This window comes from Gadus chalcogrammus, chromosome 2 (genome assembly GCF_026213295.1).
Source record: "Gadus chalcogrammus isolate NIFS_2021 chromosome 2, NIFS_Gcha_1.0, whole genome shotgun sequence".
In the NCBI taxonomy this organism is placed as follows: domain Eukaryota; kingdom Metazoa; phylum Chordata; class Actinopteri; order Gadiformes; family Gadidae; genus Gadus; species Gadus chalcogrammus.
Genome location: NC_079413.1, coordinates 21,248,265 through 21,265,231, shown reverse-complemented (window position 1 = coordinate 21,265,231; position 16,967 = coordinate 21,248,265). Strand labels below are relative to the sequence as shown.

The window sequence follows — 16,967 nt, the reverse complement described above, 5'->3', positions numbered from 1 at the left end:
AATAGAGAGACTGTGAGGTTCAAACCTACCAATAGAGAGACTGTGAGGTTCAAACCTACCAATAGAGAGACTGTGAGGCTCAAACCTACCAAGAGAGAGACTGTGAGGTTCAAACCTACCAATAGAGAGACTGTGAGGTTCAAACCTACCAATAGAGAGACTGTGAGGCTCAAACCTACCAAGAGAGAGAATGTGTGGTTCAAACCTACCAATAGAGAGACTGTGAGGTACAAAGCTACCAATAGAGAGACTGTGAGGTTCAAACCTACCAATAGAGAGACTGTGAGGTTCAAACCTACCAATAGAGAGACTGTCAGGTTCAAACCTACCAATAGGGAGACTGTGAGGTTCAAACCTACCAATAGAGAGACTGTGAGGTTCAAACCTACCAATAGAGAGACTGTGAGGTTCAAAGCAACCAATAGAGAGACTGCGAGGTTCAAATCTACCAATAGAGACTGTGAGGTTCAAACATACTAGAGACTGTGAGGTTCAAACCTTCCAAGAGAGATACTGTGTGGTTCAAACGTACTAATGGAGACTGTGAGGTCCAAACCTACCAATAGAGCCACTGTGTGGTGCTTGTAGCCATTCAAATAAAATAATGGGTTATGCTGCGATGTGTGGGCAGATGGATTTGGATATTATGGCCTAGTGTGCCCTTTGAGCATGTGTGGGTTGATAAAACGATGCATATGTGTGTGCGTGTGTGTGTGTGTGTGTGCGTGTGTGCGTGTGAGAATGTGAGTGTGTGTATGTGTCTGTGCATATGTGATTGAGTGTATGAGTGTGTGTGTGTCTGAGTGTATGTGTGTGTGTCGGTGTGTCTGTGTGTTTGTGTGTGGAGGAGGAGAGTGTGGGTTGCTGGAGTGTTAAATCACACAGGGAGGTCAGAAAGGACCACCCAGTACCACGTCATAACGTTTCAGGGAAAGGTTTTGTCGTGCTAAAATACGGAAGTATTTAGTCTTTTTGTTGTAATGTAATTTGTTGTCATGTTTTGCATATAAAGACAAAACCACAAAATGGTCAGTTGCACCATTCACATTTAGGGCATTTGGCAGACGCTTTTATCCAAAGCGACGGTTCATGCAAACATTCACACACCGAAGGCGGTGTCAGCCATGCAAGGCGACCGCCAGCTAGTCAGGAGCAGTCAGGGTGAGGTGTCTTGCTCGGGGACACCTCCTCGACACACTAGGCGGACCCTCTACCCCCTGAGCAGGTTTAATTAATCACTGCATCGTTGGTCACGCTTTGTAAATGTGGCCATCTGAGATTGCAGCTGTGCACACGGAATTATTGCAATGTACTCATTTTCTATGTTTGTGTCGCTGTCAATATTTCAATTTAACTGAGGCTGTCATTCAACAAGCTGTTAAACCCACCAGACTTGGGAAAATTCCCCTTTTCCCTAAATCTCAGATCAGCCCCTAGTCAGTGTGGCTTGGTTACAGCCAAACTTCTGTGGGGAGATGGTATAGAGCCTGTTTTTGTTTTCTGTTTCTGGGGATTTCCTACGGAGGAAGTGGATGAAGCTTTCAGATGGGTATTTTATAGATTATATATATGCATGTATATATGTTTATATATATTTGCTATACTGGCCAGCTAACCCAGGTTGATTGAAACCTTTACAGACACTGGTTTACAGTTTACTGTGATCAGAATCAGAATCAGAAATACTTTATTGATCCCCGGGGGGATATTGTTGTTCCATTGTTGTTCCAGGTGCTCCATACAATAGAAGTAGAAATATAAATACCCTAAAAGCTAACCCTACAAGCATAGAAGATAAGATAAGATTATAAATAAATAAATAAATAAATAAATAAATAAATAAATAGGTAATGAGATGGCAGGCTTTGTGTTAATACAAGTGAAATCCAGACTTTGTTGTTGCACAATATTAATCCAGCCAATTAAAACATAAATAAAACCTATACTATACTAAAGTTTAGCCAAAATATAGCAGCAACACACCAAAGAGCATTACAAGCCTCATCAGCAAAGAGATGGTCACCATTTGACACACGAAGACAGCATATTGAGAATATGTCGACCCAGCAAAATCGATCGGCTTCCTGAATGTTGGCCTCTTCACTTTACTTTCAGGAAGTGTAACTCTCGAAGACGAATAAGACAGGAGGTTTTGTAACAATAGATTGTCGCAACGTTTTTGCGTGATTATCAAAGGAGGGGATCTCAATGTGAAAACTTCTCAGTCAGAACACAGGATTTACTGCATGTCCTCCGGAACTCAGCACACCACAGAACATCAGGACTGGTATGTTTTATTTTGTTTCGTCTCATGATAAAAAATTATAGCTTAAAATCATGCATGTAGTGAGCATAAAGCTAAACACAACTTTATTAAGAATAAGCGGTTCAGCACTTGACGATTTTTGAGCAAATATTAATTCATGGGTTGATTAACTAAGCTGACATTTTGTGGTATCATGCCCTTTGTGAAAACTATCATTTCTGTTTGCACTCAATTTGCTGGAAAAAAAATGGATGTACTTTATTTATTGAACTGTGGTTTTGCATAGCAAGCAGGAACCTATTTTGAAATGGGAAAACGCATCGTCAGCTTTTCAGGATGCTTATCATCTCAACTTCTTCATATTTCTTTGCCCACACTGCAGTGAATATATCGTCATAAAAGCAGTTTCCTAGCTCTCTGACTGTTCTTGTTCTTTCGCTCATGCAACACATTCCATATATATATATATATATCAATATTAATAGTATGATGCAAATCCAGTTTGAGATTTATCATGGAGAAAAGTCACAAGGGATTGTTCCAGAATAGAACCAGCTTGCTTTTATATGTAAGATTTTCTATTTATTTTTTTATATAGGTAGGTGAAAGCAAAGTGGCACAAAAACAACCGATCTAGTGTCGACATAGTGTGGGGCATAATCAAGAAACCACTGGGCAGAACCAGAGTGTTGTGGTTCAGACGTTTTAAGCCAAAGATGCGCGCCAGCAAAAGCGACCACACAGTGTCCAGCATGGAGATCGAGGACAGTTCCAATGGCTACGCACCTCTCATGGAAGAGAGAAGTAGGTTACACTATTCACTTCACAACTTTTTCACCCAAAAGCAACTTTTTAACGTATCCCCCTTTTTTGGCTTTACGGTTATTCAGTGTCCAAAGCGTTTTCCGGGGTACGGCAGCGGCCTGTGAGGGTGGCGGCGGCTTGTCTCGCGGTTCTGTGTTTTCTGCTTCTGCTTGCCATCATCGGCCAGGCGGTCCACAGTGAGTACAATGCAGTGTTGTTTTCGTCAGGTAAGACGAAAACGAAAATGACGTCGTCAGACCCTTGTTTCCATGACGAAAATGAGATACTACGACGAACGTCCACCAAGCCCTAGAAAGACTAAACTGTGACCTAAAATATGTAGAGCATTTTCGTCGAGACCGAGAACATTAGGACGAGAGCATAAATTGGGTGGTGTATGTCAGAAAAAGCATGTGAGCGGAGCGTGGAGCGGGTGGTGGAGCGGAGCGGAAGTGTGTGCACACGGCACACACACACTCATACACTACAGAGAGAGGCTGGTGGACGAGTTTTCGTCGGACTAAAACTAGACTAAAACCTTTTGAGTTTTCGTCAGACTAAAACTAGACTAAAACTTTCAAAGATAGAAATGACTAAAATGGGACTAAAACTAAGAAGCATTTCGTCAAAAGACTAAGACTAAAACTAAATCTAAAATGCCTGCCAAAAACAACACTGGTACAATGACATGTTCCCCCGTTTCACATTCGTATCAGCCGTTTGACCTAATTAATTTCTTCTTCTGTTTGACATCGGCAGGCCGCAACATCGCAAAGGACGACGAGCTGAAGCAAAAAACCCTATCAACCGTGCAGATGAAACTCCAGCAGACTGTCAACGACGCCGCCCTGCAGAAGAAAGGGCTGGCGGCCAGCCAGGCCCAGCTGCAGGAGGAGTGTAACTACCTCACCAGCCAGAAGATCCAGCTGCAGACCAACAACGACATCCTGCAAAGAGAGGCAGAAACCTTGAGAGCCGGTCAGAGTAAGCAACAGGCCGACATGTCCGCCCTCACCAAGGAGAGAGACCAACTGAAGGCCAGCGAGAGCCAACTGCAGAGCAGCAACGCAAAGTTGACCCAAGCCAACGACTTCTTGAAGAAGAGCTACGAGAGCCAGTCTCAGAAGGTGACCGAGATGCAGCGGACGACCGGCGAGCTGGAGAGACGGCGTGACGAGCTGCAGGACCAGAACGCCCTGCTGAAGCACGTCTCGGAGCAGCTGAGGTACAACTTCACCGCGCTGCTCACCATGGTCAAGAACCTCCGATTCAGCCAGGACATCTCGGCCCAGGAGAAGGAGAAGATGAGGAGCAGCCACGACGTGGTGCTGGAGCAGCGGGACCAGCTGAACACCAGCCTCCTGGTGCTGGAGGCCACGACCAGGCAGATACAGGACGGCTACACGGCGGTGACGAGGGAACGGGATGAGCTGCAGGCCGCCACGGCCAACATGACCTCCGCCAGGGACCTGCTGGTGGCTCAGAACCAGAACCTGACTGCCGAGAGGGACCTGCTGCTGGCCCAGGGGGGGAGCCCAGCTGCCGGTGAGGATGGGATTCGGAAAGGAAGTGCTTCGGCATCCTAAGGGATCAGGGTAGTCTAGGGGTGAGGGCGTTAAGGACTACCTGCCCTATGGTTCTAAGTTTGGATCCCTAAGGTCCACCTGGAGTCTAGACTGTCTTGAGCAAGAAGTCTGAGCTCTGCTCATTAATGGAGGGGATCTGAATACCTGTGAGCATGTCAGGTGCATTGCCATCCCATGTGATCCAACTGGTCAAATCTTCACTAATCGACATTGATGGACAATCTCTTTCTCAGAGCGGACAAAGGACAAACTAAATACATTTACGACATAGCTTTGTTAGTCACAAGTTTGCCGAAACGACCCTGGCGTTTGTTTGCTAGAGGAACGTCAAACTTCCATCGCTTTACAATGCTCATAACGCCAAACAAGGACACCACTGTTTTGGGTGTGGTCCTCTGTCGATGTGTTTGCAGGATGTTTCCGGTGAATGGATGGATGTAAATGTGATGTAATGTGTTCTCATAACCAGGGTGTCCCTATGGCTGGCAGACGCACGAGCAGAGCTGCTACTTCGCCTCCACCGTAGAGAAGACCTGGGAAGATAGCCAGATATACTGTGTTCAGCAAGGCGCCAACCTGATCATGGTCACGAACTCAGCGGAAATGGTGCGCATTATGCATTCACCTGTGTTGATCCATGTTGTGGTATTGGATCAGTTCACTGTTTAGTACCCATAAGGCAAATTTGGTGTTTTGTGTTTCTGATGTTTGATAATGAATATTATATATATATATATATATATATATATATATATATATATATATATATATATATATATATATATACATATATTAATTCCACAAAGGTAGTTGAACAATGACCTGAAAGAGTGTCCTGTCTATCTAAAAAAAAAATCATTGCTCATTAGGAATAACTGTAATGATTTGCTTGTGTATGTGTGTGTTAACATACGTGTGTGTGAGTGTGTGTGTGTGTGTGTGTGTGTGTGTTTAATACGTGTGTGTGTGTGTGTGTGTGTGTGTGTGTGTGTGCGTGTATGCGCATGTGAGACAGTATACATTACATACACACATCTGTCTTTCCATTCTCAAAGCCGTTCTGACCACAACCTCCCTGTGTTTTGCGCCTCGTGTCCGGAACCTCCGCAGAGTTTCCTGAACAGCATTGTGGAGCTCGGAGGCGAAGTCTGGATCGGCCTGACCGACAATGGCAAAGAGGGCCAGTGGATGTGGGTGGACGGGACCAGGATGACTACATCGTAAGGGGCCCCACCTCAGACACACCACAGGGGTGTCGGAGATGGCTTTGAAACATGTATTACATTTACGTTTCGGACATTTAGCAGCCGCTTTTTTCCAAAACCACTTACAATATGCACATTTGTCAGAAAAGCCGCTAAAACGTGTATGTCAGTACAATGGGAATGTTCATGGAACCAAGTGGCAAGCACTAATAATTGCTAGGTAAACCCATTCTGTATATTTATGTTATTTCAAGGGGGACCAAACCCCCCTGACTCCGCCTTTAAATAATGGTTTGACTCTTTTAGTGTTTGTTCTGGGCGTAACATCATGGTGATATGCCTGGGTGCAAATGTTTATTTTGTGCCCCTCCGACAGGACTTCAGAGCCGGGGCGGGGGGGGGGCGTCGACGACACACCACAGGGGTTCTCAGAACCAAGTGCTAACAATCACTAGGTTAACCCATTCCCCGTATAGCATTATAACAAACATAGCTAGTATGAGGTGCTACAAAATGCTAAGTACTTTTTTTTATGTGCAAGGACGTACAACATACAATAAGAACATATATTATGCATATGTCAGTCTTGTAATAGCATGTGTTTAACCTAACACGTAGTTACGCCGCATGACAAAACCAGGTGCGTAATGAGCACAGCGCAGTTTAGAGTAGGGAAATCAGATTCAACAGTGCCTCTACTGTCTTCCTCTTTCAGCGTGGCTGTCCTGTTAATCCATAGCTTTTAAAGTGAGACACATGTATCTTCGATACATATTATAGGCATGCTTTATTCAAATGACGCTTAGTTACCACTGCTGCCAGCTGCTTGACACGTCGTGTAGCCTCACTGCTTGCACAACCACTCTTAAAAGGAGGTCACATCACATCCATCCATTATGTATCGGCAATAATGGCTTATTTGCAGCTACATTTAAAGCATTTACCTCCATTCAGCCCCATGCATTAGACACTGTCTAACACTGTTCCCCTGGTGCTCAATCAAGCGTTGAACTCTTTTCCCTGTTGAATTACAGTCAACGGTAGCGCCATAGATCTCTGTCTATAACAGCTCTGTTTCAAAGAGAGCAAACCATTGTGGCAGCCATGTTAGGGTTTGGTTCTGCTGTGTGTGTTGTTGTGATATCAGGGCTCTTATTGTGGAGATCTCTTCCTGTTTCTTTCTATGGCTTCAGGTTTTGGGCTAAAGGCCAGCCTAACCAGCATTTGGCGATAGATCAAGACTGTGTGGAATTCTGGTCGAGTTCGTCGACGCATGGCAGTTGGAATGACGAGGCGTGTAGTATAAAGGCGAAGTGGGTGTGCAAAAAGTAACGTGAAAGCACCGTTCACATGGAATTGGGTCAGACTACACCTACGCCTTAAACACCTTAGAGCTTTATGCTTTGTCACACTTCTTTCAACAGCGTTCATTGGTACTCAAATATAAGTAGAAATACATGCTTGTGTTACTATAAATGTTTGTTATGCCATGTTTTCTTATTATAATCAATACACAATTTTTGTTTTTGTCTCAAATTAAGTATCGTTATTCACTCAAATCAACAAATGTCTCCTCATATACTATTTGTGAAACTGCAATTACATATAAGTCACTAAAAGCATTTTCGGGTTGGTGTCGTTTATTCAGCCTTTTCCATCTGCTCCAAACCTCCTTGTAGACTCCCAGCGAACAATGGATCTCTTTTGCAGAAGCGTGACTCTCAACAGGACCTGCTGCTATTAGATTTACAAAATTTGTCAACAGACAGTTCCCTATTGTCACATAGTGTCTTCCGACCTCTAGGGGCAGACTAAAGTCATCAAAGGCAAGTTCATTTTATTTTATCCGATTTCTGGACATTTCTTGAAAGGTTTGTTTTAAATGTGAATGTCATTTTTTTTTATGTCCTGTGTTGTCCATTAAAGACTAAAATTTCAAAGAAATGTTGCAAATGCAAATGCATATGCCAAAATATATAAAGATGAGCTTTCAGATTTGTCTGGTTCCCAGGCTAGTTCAATCCCTCATGTGCTTCTTTTTTAGCTATTGATTTAAAAAGCCATACACTAATAATATCAAGCATATTTCGTAGAGGTATCAAATGTCGGGCACCTCTAAGATGGAAGCCAAACACTCAAACCACTAATAATAATAATAATAATAATAATACATTTTATTTATTACGCACTTTATATCAATTCAATGATCTCAAAGTGCTACAATGCACATTAAAAGAAAAGAGAAAAATCCAACAAAAAAATAAATAATAATAATAATACAAATAAATAAATAAATAAATAGCACAATAGCCAAAGGCTTTTCTAAAAAGATGAACTCACTACACTATCATACCCATTTAAAAAACAAGCACATTGCAATTACTGCAACACAAATCCACAGCACAACACAATCCAATTCAACACAATGTTGACATTAAAGACAATTCCCAGACGTAATAGTTGAAGCACTCACCCAGAAGTAGTCGCAGTAGCTCCAGTCGTTGGGCTTCAGCAGCTGCTGCTCGGGCCCCTCCCCCGGCAGTGGGAACGTCACACAGTTGACCTGAAACATGGCAACAGATCCACAACGTGTAAGAATTAATGTGGATTTGTGAAACCAATTTCTCAGCTCGAATCGAAACTTGAAAAACATCCACAACGTGTGAGTGTTAAGTGAAGGTGAACCCCCTTTTTCAGCTCGAATTGAAACCTGGAAACACATCCACAACGTGTAAGAAATATATCGGAGGTGAACCTCCTTTCTCAGCTTGAACTGAAACATGGCAACACATCCACAACGTGTAAGGCTTAAAGTGGAGGTGAACCCTCTTTCTCAGCTCATGCTGTACAACACGCGGACATCAGAGGAAACCGCTGGCCAGACGGAGCCTCGTACAGCTGCACGTACCTCGCCAACGGTGACACTTCAACAACACTAAAATAGCACAACTTGAATTTAGAGCAGAGTTGAACAATGCTGACAATTTTCGTTTTCGGAATTGTTAGGAATGTGGAAACAAAAGCATGACTGCAAAGGGTTTGACACATTTAAAATGTGATCATTTGGTTCATAGTTTGATGAATTTGATGGCTTTTTGTTTTTTGTTTTTTGTTAACTCTTAAGGTGTCAATGTGGTAATTCCGGATGTTGAGGAGAGAGAGATTGACAGAAAGATAGGGGAGAGACAGAGATAAGGGCATAGATGTAAGGTGACCGTGAGTGTGACAGCGTTAGTGTCTTGGGGCAAGAGAAACGGAAAGTTTCTTTTTGAGAAAGATTAGATTGTTCCCAATTGTATTTTCTGACTATTAACAATATTTTACTTTTGTTTGCTTATGTCATGTCAAGGTTAATTTCCCTTGCCAGTAAAGGTCTTTGAACTGATTTTGAGACACAGAGAGAGATTGAGAAATATATTTATTAAAATTTATAAAAAGAGAGAGAGAGAGAGAGAGAGAGAGAGAGAGAGAGAGAGAGAGAGAGAGAGAGAGAGAGAGAGAGAGAGAGAGCGGTGTTCGTTGATCTGGAGAAGGACATCATGCGCTTGGTTTGTGTTTGGTCGCTGGGGGGAAAGGTCAAGGAAGTGTCTAGTGATTCACTATGAGAGAGAGAGAGAGAGAGAGAGAGAGAATTAGAGGGAGAACGAGATGGAGGAGAAAGGGAGATGGGACGGAGAGACACAGACAGAGAGAGACCACGAGAAATACAGGGAGGGAAAATGTAAGGTAGACAGATTGAGGAGAAATAGGGATCGTGAGATAGACATAGAGGGGGAGCGAGGGGAGGGTTTGTACAGCAGTATCAGGAACTCACTGCAACACACTCAGCAGTCTCCTGTGTGTGTGTGTGTGTGTGTGTGTGTGTGTGTGTGTGTGTGTGTGTGTGTGTGTGTGTGTGTGTGTGTGTGTGTGTGTGTGTGTGTGTGTGTGTGTGTGTGTGTGTGTGTGTGTGTCCAAGTTACTCAAAGGGCTAAAATTATGTAATGTTCACCATCTGTGTGCAGTCCCTTTTGGCCAAGGACACACAAACACACACACACACACATACACACAGACACACACACTGCCACACACGCACACACACACAAACAAATAAACACAGACACACACACACTGCCAAACACACACACAAAGACGCATACACACACACACACACACACACACACACACACACACACACACACACACACACACACACACACACACACACACACACACACACACACACACACATACACACACACACATATTCAATGCCAGATCTGCAGAAACTGAAGTTCTGCAATAACTCTTCATACTTTCCTGTCGCAACTTTTTAGACACATAAACGCACACACAAATCACTCGGACAGTACATACAACCCATATGCATGTGCACAGATACACATCTTCCATGTACATACATTCAGACACACACAAACACACAAAAATATACACAAACAAACAGAGATTCATACGTACATACACACACACAAACCAAAATGGACACACAGATCACTCGTACAGTTGTATCCAACTATCTCTCTTACCCATGCATACACGTTCACAGATACACATCTTCCATGTGCATCCATACACACAGACACACCCACACAGGCACACACACATAATGTACATCCATGCAAACATTCCCAGCCCCCCCCACACACACACACACACACACACACACACACACACACACACACACACACACACACACACACACACACACACACACACACACACACACACACACACACACTCAGGCTGCGGCATCCTGGCGGTTTGATTAACGCGTGGCTGTCAGCTGTTCATTTTCCGGTCGGGAAATCATGCTGATCGTCTCGGGTGCTGAGCTTTCATTACCCCCGACCCCCCGCCACCAGCACCCTGTTTCTGTTCCCGCGGGACCGGGTGTCACGGAGAAGCAGACGTGAATAATGGTTTCACGTGTAATGTATAGCTCCAGTAGTGTAGCATGTACCGGACCCTTTGTCATCACGACACCGTAGACATGTACGATATGATGGTCAATATTACACAGTGTTGTTGAATACTTGTTTCTGATTGGTCACAGTTACTGAATAACTGTTATTGTTGTTTCTTGTTATTTCTGAATATGAGACAGCTGCTATGCTATGGTTGTTGTTTTGATCAAACAAGACTACTCTTGTTGCTAGGGACGCAGTTCAAACCGTAGATGCAAATGGACAAATTTTTTTTGCGGAAAGAATTAAATATTTTTAAAATAAATTAAACACATATTATTACAAAATGTTGAATTCTTTGGTATGTAGCTGCAAGCCATATATCCACAGCATTATGGCTGCATAAATCCTGACAGGGTGACGCAAGCGGGGTTGAAGGGTGATTCAGAATCACCCGTCACCTCCGTGACATTGGCTGTATCGTGGCCGATATAACGAGAAGGGTCCAGCTGCAGCCTGGGCGTTTCCGTCATGACACAAGAACGCCCTTTAGGCATTCCTGGTAGCGTTTCATCGACCAATCACGAGGTGTTTCGAAAGGCATACTGGGTTTCGCAAGGCATACTGCGAAGCACAGTCGCAAGGCATACTATGTTTCCTTCCTTAATGGCAATTTTACCTCTCTCGTTCGATTTAGCAATCATGGAGCCTCCACTTGGCTACCGTTAGTTCTATGCTACCCGTACTACTAGATCTTAATTTGAAACTTCTGTTTGAGAAAATCTAACTAGCGAATGTTCCGGATGTTGACAGCCGTGCGAAGAAGAATGTGTTGACGGTGAAAGTTAGGCCGGTTTATAGCAGTTTCCGTTGTCCGGTTATTACCGGTCATTGACCGGAAAAAAATGAGGAGGACCGAAAATTCTAAATGTCCCCAGTCAGAATGACCAATGGAAATAATTCTCTGCACAATTTGAATTGTGTTTAAATATGCTAAAGTGGTCATTTGTTTAACCAATTCATGTTAAACAATGACGGTTTTGATTGATCCGACCCGGCCCGCCGATATTTTCCACCACTATCCTAGAGCCGGGTCGGGCCTTTGATCGAGCATTTGTGTTTTTTTGTTTTTGTTATCATTGCTTTATTGGCCTAATCTGAGGAGAAAGCTCTACAGAAATGTATAGGCCTTTATTACACGGTTCTTCTTAATGCCGTGGAACGCTCCGTTCACTTGCATGGGTAGCAGTGCGGTAACTTGTTAACCTCAGCGTCTTCGGTTGCTATGCGACGTCAACGTCTTTGGCAGACTATTTCACTGCTGATCAACACTACGAATGCTGGTAAAGAATAAATTGTAAAAAGACACACCATGCAAAGTTATTTTCCAAATAAGATTTGAAAAGCTTTGGAATTTTATTTACAACACTCCGAAACCTATTTACATGGTTTCGGAGTAGTACACTTTGACATTTTAATACAGTTCAGCGAGAAAGGCGACGAAGAATAAGAAGGGGGCGTTCCAGTCTGCGTGAACGGGAACCCCCACCACACGAGAACGCCCATTTGTGTCTGCAGTGGGATGATATTGGATATAACGGGGGCTCGATGGTGATTGCTGCCGCAGTGATTCAGTCCAAGGCCTGAGTAATGGATGGAAGAGCTCAGGGAACAGATAGATCATAGGTCGGACCACATCGGGCCGCCATGGAGCTTCTGTGGCCCTCGTTTCCTCGGTGTGTCGCGCGCCGTTCGTTTTTTGTTCGGCTCTTGTTCGGTCAAGAGGGCACACAAAAATATTTTATTTTTATTGTATTTTACGGTTATTTGACAGGGACAATGCACGAATTATAATTGGGCCAGATTATAGCCGCAAGTCTAATTAACATCTGTTGTCCCTGGACAGGAGTTGATGTTATAAAACAAATTAAAAGACAACATGCGTTGAGTTGGGACAATGACCCAAACACACCTCACAGTGACATGTACGGAGTGATAAAATGTAGTAATGAGAAAACATGAAGTACCGGTAAGATACAAATAAACACAGAGACAAAAATCAATGACTAGAAATGTTCAAAACGGCGCTTTGTCTAATACTAACAGGAATGCTATTCCACAACCCTGATGATTTCACTGAGAAAGCGGTTTGGTCAAAGGTAGAATGCCTACAGACTTCTGCATCCACCTCGTCTCATCATTCATAATTTTGATATATTCTCAAGGTACACTTAACTTTTGCTTAACGGGACCCTGACCACGTTACTCCTGAGATAAAGTTACAGCGAGGATCGTATTATTTATTTCTTTGCGCTGAGATCAAGTGCATCTTGTGGGCCAAGACAGATGATGCAACAACCAGCCTTTGCTTATATAGGTTGTTGATGTTGGTTTGGTGTGTAGGGCTTTTATAGGCTGAAATCTGGGGGTGGTGGCAGAGGGGGCGGGACTATCTTAGCTCATCATGTAATACAGGGAGACACCATCCCACACACTCATATACACAAATAAGCACACACACAGGAACACACACACTTATGGAACACATGAATGCACACACATTCACACGCGACTTGTATACACACGCACTCACTCATATACACACACCTACACACGCATACACGAATTACACATTCACAAAAATTCACTCCCTCACACACATTTATACACAGACACACACATTCAACAGATGAACCGGTCGAAACCGACCCATCATAGATAATGAATCAGTCAGACACTCAAATATTTCCGCTCACACACACACACACACACACACGCACACAAACCCACTGACACGTGCACACACACACACACACACACCTCTGTAAGAATGCGGCGCCACCAATGTCTCGGCTTCAATGCATTACACCGCAGAGTCCTCAGGCTCTGTTGCTAAGCAACAAATTACTTTCGCTACTACACTGTCGCTACGCCAATCCTCCCTCCCCCGCCCCCCTTACACACAGACCTTCAGATAACACAACAATACCAGAACCCCCTCGCTCCCCCCGCCCCCCTCCCCTCCGCAGCTCCGACTCTCTGCAGACCGATGCCGTGAAGCCCTCAGCCTTTTTGTGATTTGGTGATTGGTCAGCGGGGGATCCGACCTGAGCTTGTCCCGTCAGAACCCTCGGCCATTAGGGCTTCCTGACAATCTGCGCCGCGGTAGTGGAGACGCACCGGCTACCGTCGCCGCGCCTAGCAACAAGCCAGGTGCGAGCGTGCGACAGGAGAGCGACGCGCGCGGCCGGGGGAGGGTTGGGGGCTTAGGGGGGGTGGTGGGCGGGAAGAGTGGCGGTCCACATCGATGCCCCGAGTGAACAGGCGTGAAGGGTAGACCAATGTCAGGTGTTCTCTCGCGCGGCCGGTGGGTCTTCACCCCCCCCCCCCCCCCCCCCGGGGTAGAGTTCTTTATTCTTTATCTCCCTGGGCGTGTATGCAAATGTATCCATGGCAACCGCGGCGCGGTATAGCAGGACGGGTGGAGGGGGGGGGGGGGGAATACAAAGCAGCATGTGATGGTATCGTGTCGGTTAGAACCTGCCGATTGGATTGGCCTTTCTCTGATTCTCCACAAGGATTTCACTTCTTTACATCATCGTGACGTTCAGATCTGACCGGGGCTTCTTGATATCCAGACCCGGTTGTCGTGGCGATGAGCCGAGCTCACCAGCGTGTTGAAAGCGTCTTCCTTTTTTCTTGAAGGAGCCGTTCTAGCCGTGGCTGGCCGTGAACTACGCAGAATGAACGCCAATGGTGGAGAGATCCATCCATGCACACACTCTCATACTAGCTGTTGTATGGATGGATTAGGATGCCTGGGGAGAGAATGATAGTAAATAAATCTCTCTCTCTGTCTCTCTCTCTCTCTCTGTCTCTCTCTCTCTCTCTGTCTCTCTCTGTCTCTCTCTCTCTCTCTCTCTCTCTCTCTCTCTCTCTCTCTCTATGCCTCTCTCTCTCTCTCTCTCTCTCTCTCTCTCTCTCTCTCTCTCTCTCTCTCTCTCTCTCTCTCTCTCTCTCTCTATGCCTCTCTCTCTCTCTCTCTCTCTCTCTCTCTCTCTTTCTTTCTCTCTCTCTCTCTCTCTCTCTCTCTCTATGCCTCTCTCTCTCTCTCTCTCTCTCTCTCTCTCTCTCTCTCTCTCTCTCTCTCTCTCTTTCTCTGAGCTGGGCTGAGCTGAGCAACTTCACATCGGCGCTATTGCCTTTTGTCGCCATGGAAACCGAACCCGCCTGCATCCCTCCAGTAGGTCCACGGCCCTTTCAAAAGGAGCCTCACTCACTGAGACATCCTGTGGTCGTCACAGGTCAGTCGACCTGTGACACACACACACACATACACACACACACACACACACACACACACACACACACACACACACACACACACACACACACACACACACACACACACACACACACAGACACACACAAATACACAGACACACACACATGCACAGAGACACACACACACACACACACTCACATGCACATTAAGACACATGCGCACAGACACACATATGCACAGTAAAACACTCACACGCCCACACATGCACAGTAAAACACTCACACACCCACACATGCACAGAAAAACACACACCTTAACACACTGACATGCACACACAGGTGTACAACAGTAAACCTAATCCTATTCTTCCTCAGTAAAAGGCCAGGACAGTGTTACACACATACACATTTGTGCACACACACACATACACACACATTTTTGCAGACACACGTGCACGCACACCAACACACTCCTCTTCACATGACTCATTAAAGCGCCAGGGATTGCGTAAGCACGGGCAGTGTCACAGCAACTTAAACCCAAGTCATTTCTTTCTTTCACGGAAATCAGCGGCGACAACATCACTCAGAGGAAGAGGTCATGTGATCTCCTCCCCCCCCTTCTCCCTCCTTCCTTCCTTCTCCTTTCTCCGAAAATCTGTATGAATCATTCCCTCGCCGCACACTTAAGACCTCGTTATTGAGTTTCCCAACCCATCGCTGGATTGGAGATAATGAGCTGATCCTTAAAAGCAGAGGAGGAGGAGGAGGAAGAGGAGGAAGAGGAGGAGGAGGAGGAGGAGGAAGAGGAGGAGGAGGAGGAGGAGGAGGAGGAGGAGGAGGAGGAGGAGCAGGAAGAGGAGGAGGAGGAGGAGGAGGTGGAAGAGGAGGAGGAGGAGGAGGAGGAGCAGGAAGAGGTGGAGGAGGAGGAGGAGGAGGAGGAGGAGGAGCAGGAAGAGGAGGAGGAGGAGGCGCGGGAGGAGGAAGAGGAGGAGGAGGAGGAGGAGGAGCAGGAAGAGGTGGAGGAGGAGGAGGAGGAGGAGGAGGAGGAGGAGGAAGAGGAGGAGGAGGAGGCGGAACAGGAGGAGGAGGAGGAAGAGGAGGAGAAGGAGGAGGAGGAGCAGGAGGAAGAGGAGGAGGTGGAAGAGGAGGAGGAGGAAGAGGAGGAGGAGGAGGCGGAACAGGAGGAGGAGGAGGAAGAGGAGGAAGAGGAGGTAGAGGAGGAGGAGGAGCAGCAGGAAGAGGAGGAGCAGGAGGAGGAGGCGGAAGAGGATGAGGAGGAAGAGGAGGGGGAAGAGCAGGAGGAGGAGGAGGAGTTAATGTGTTTTCGGTCAAACGATAACCATCAGGTGATGCCTAACTGCATTGCTTCCTCATGACTAGTGAGTGTTCTCTGCAATGGGAAACAAATCATTTTCCATTGGGGGTCCAAAACATACCTGGCCAGGGGGCTGTCTATGAGTGAGAGCGATTTGATCGGCCCCCCAAAAGTCCACCACTAATCTATCTAGTAAATCGGATAATATGTTGTGAATTGTGATTGTGTGTAGTGTACTTTCTCGCCACGCTTGTTCGAGTTGTGTCTGGGAGACCGGGCCTGAATCCATCGAGTCCAGCGTTCCTCTATGATGGGTCAGTTGGAGGAGGGGTGGGGCTTAAAAAGGCTCAGAGTGTGCGTTTGCGGCCTCTGGATACACTGAATCCATCTTCTGGCCCCCGGCCGAGAGCTGTCCTGCAGTGGCCTCTTCTTTGGGCGTGGAAGACGCCGAGCAATATCACTTGTTTGTACGTAAAGTATTCCACCTATATATGACTATGAATCCGTCAGATATAATAATATAATGTGGTTTATTATAAACATCTCCCTTAGACATGGTTAACCAAGAGATAAAATACAGTATATCCATTAGACGTG

At 45.5% G+C, this 16,967-nt stretch overlaps 2 protein-coding genes across 3 annotated transcripts in view; one reads left to right on the top strand and one right to left on the bottom strand.

Annotated features, from left to right (window-relative positions):
• gas7a (growth arrest-specific 7a) overlaps nucleotides 1–16,967 on the bottom strand; it is a 28,924-nt gene that overhangs the window by 10,063 nt on the left and 1,894 nt on the right. The window contains exon 2 of one of the 2 annotated variants that reach the window (XM_056604938.1): nucleotides 8,335–8,424. In XM_056604938.1, coding sequence (XP_056460913.1) covers nucleotides 8,335–8,424 — 90 coding nt within the window. Of the gene's footprint in view, nucleotides 1–8,334; nucleotides 8,630–16,967 lie in introns of those variants that run through there. The other variant, XM_056604937.1, reaches the window with a different exon arrangement.
• On the top strand, nucleotides 2,108–8,001 carry LOC130398671 (C-type lectin domain family 10 member A-like). The gene is made up of 7 exons (XM_056604936.1): nucleotides 2,108–2,287; nucleotides 2,865–3,070; nucleotides 3,157–3,267; nucleotides 3,830–4,615; nucleotides 5,126–5,262; nucleotides 5,767–5,876; nucleotides 7,055–8,001. The coding sequence occupies exons 2-7, from the start codon at nucleotides 2,983–2,985 to the stop codon at nucleotides 7,191–7,193; spliced, it is 1,371 nt and encodes a 456-aa protein (XP_056460911.1). The 5' UTR covers nucleotides 2,108–2,287; nucleotides 2,865–2,982; the 3' UTR covers nucleotides 7,194–8,001.

Excerpts from the sequence above, each read along its gene's own strand:
- LOC130398671 (XM_056604936.1), top strand. The coding sequence starts at position 2,983 with ATGCGCGCCAGCAAAAGCGACCACACAGTGTCCAGCATGGAGATCGAG. Across the intron at positions 5,263-5,766 it reads TCACGAACTCAGCGGAAATG|AGTTTCCTGAACAGCATTGT; the intron begins GTGCGCATTATG and ends GAACCTCCGCAG. Across the intron at positions 5,877-7,054 it reads GGGACCAGGATGACTACATC|GTTTTGGGCTAAAGGCCAGC; the intron begins GTAAGGGGCCCC and ends CTATGGCTTCAG.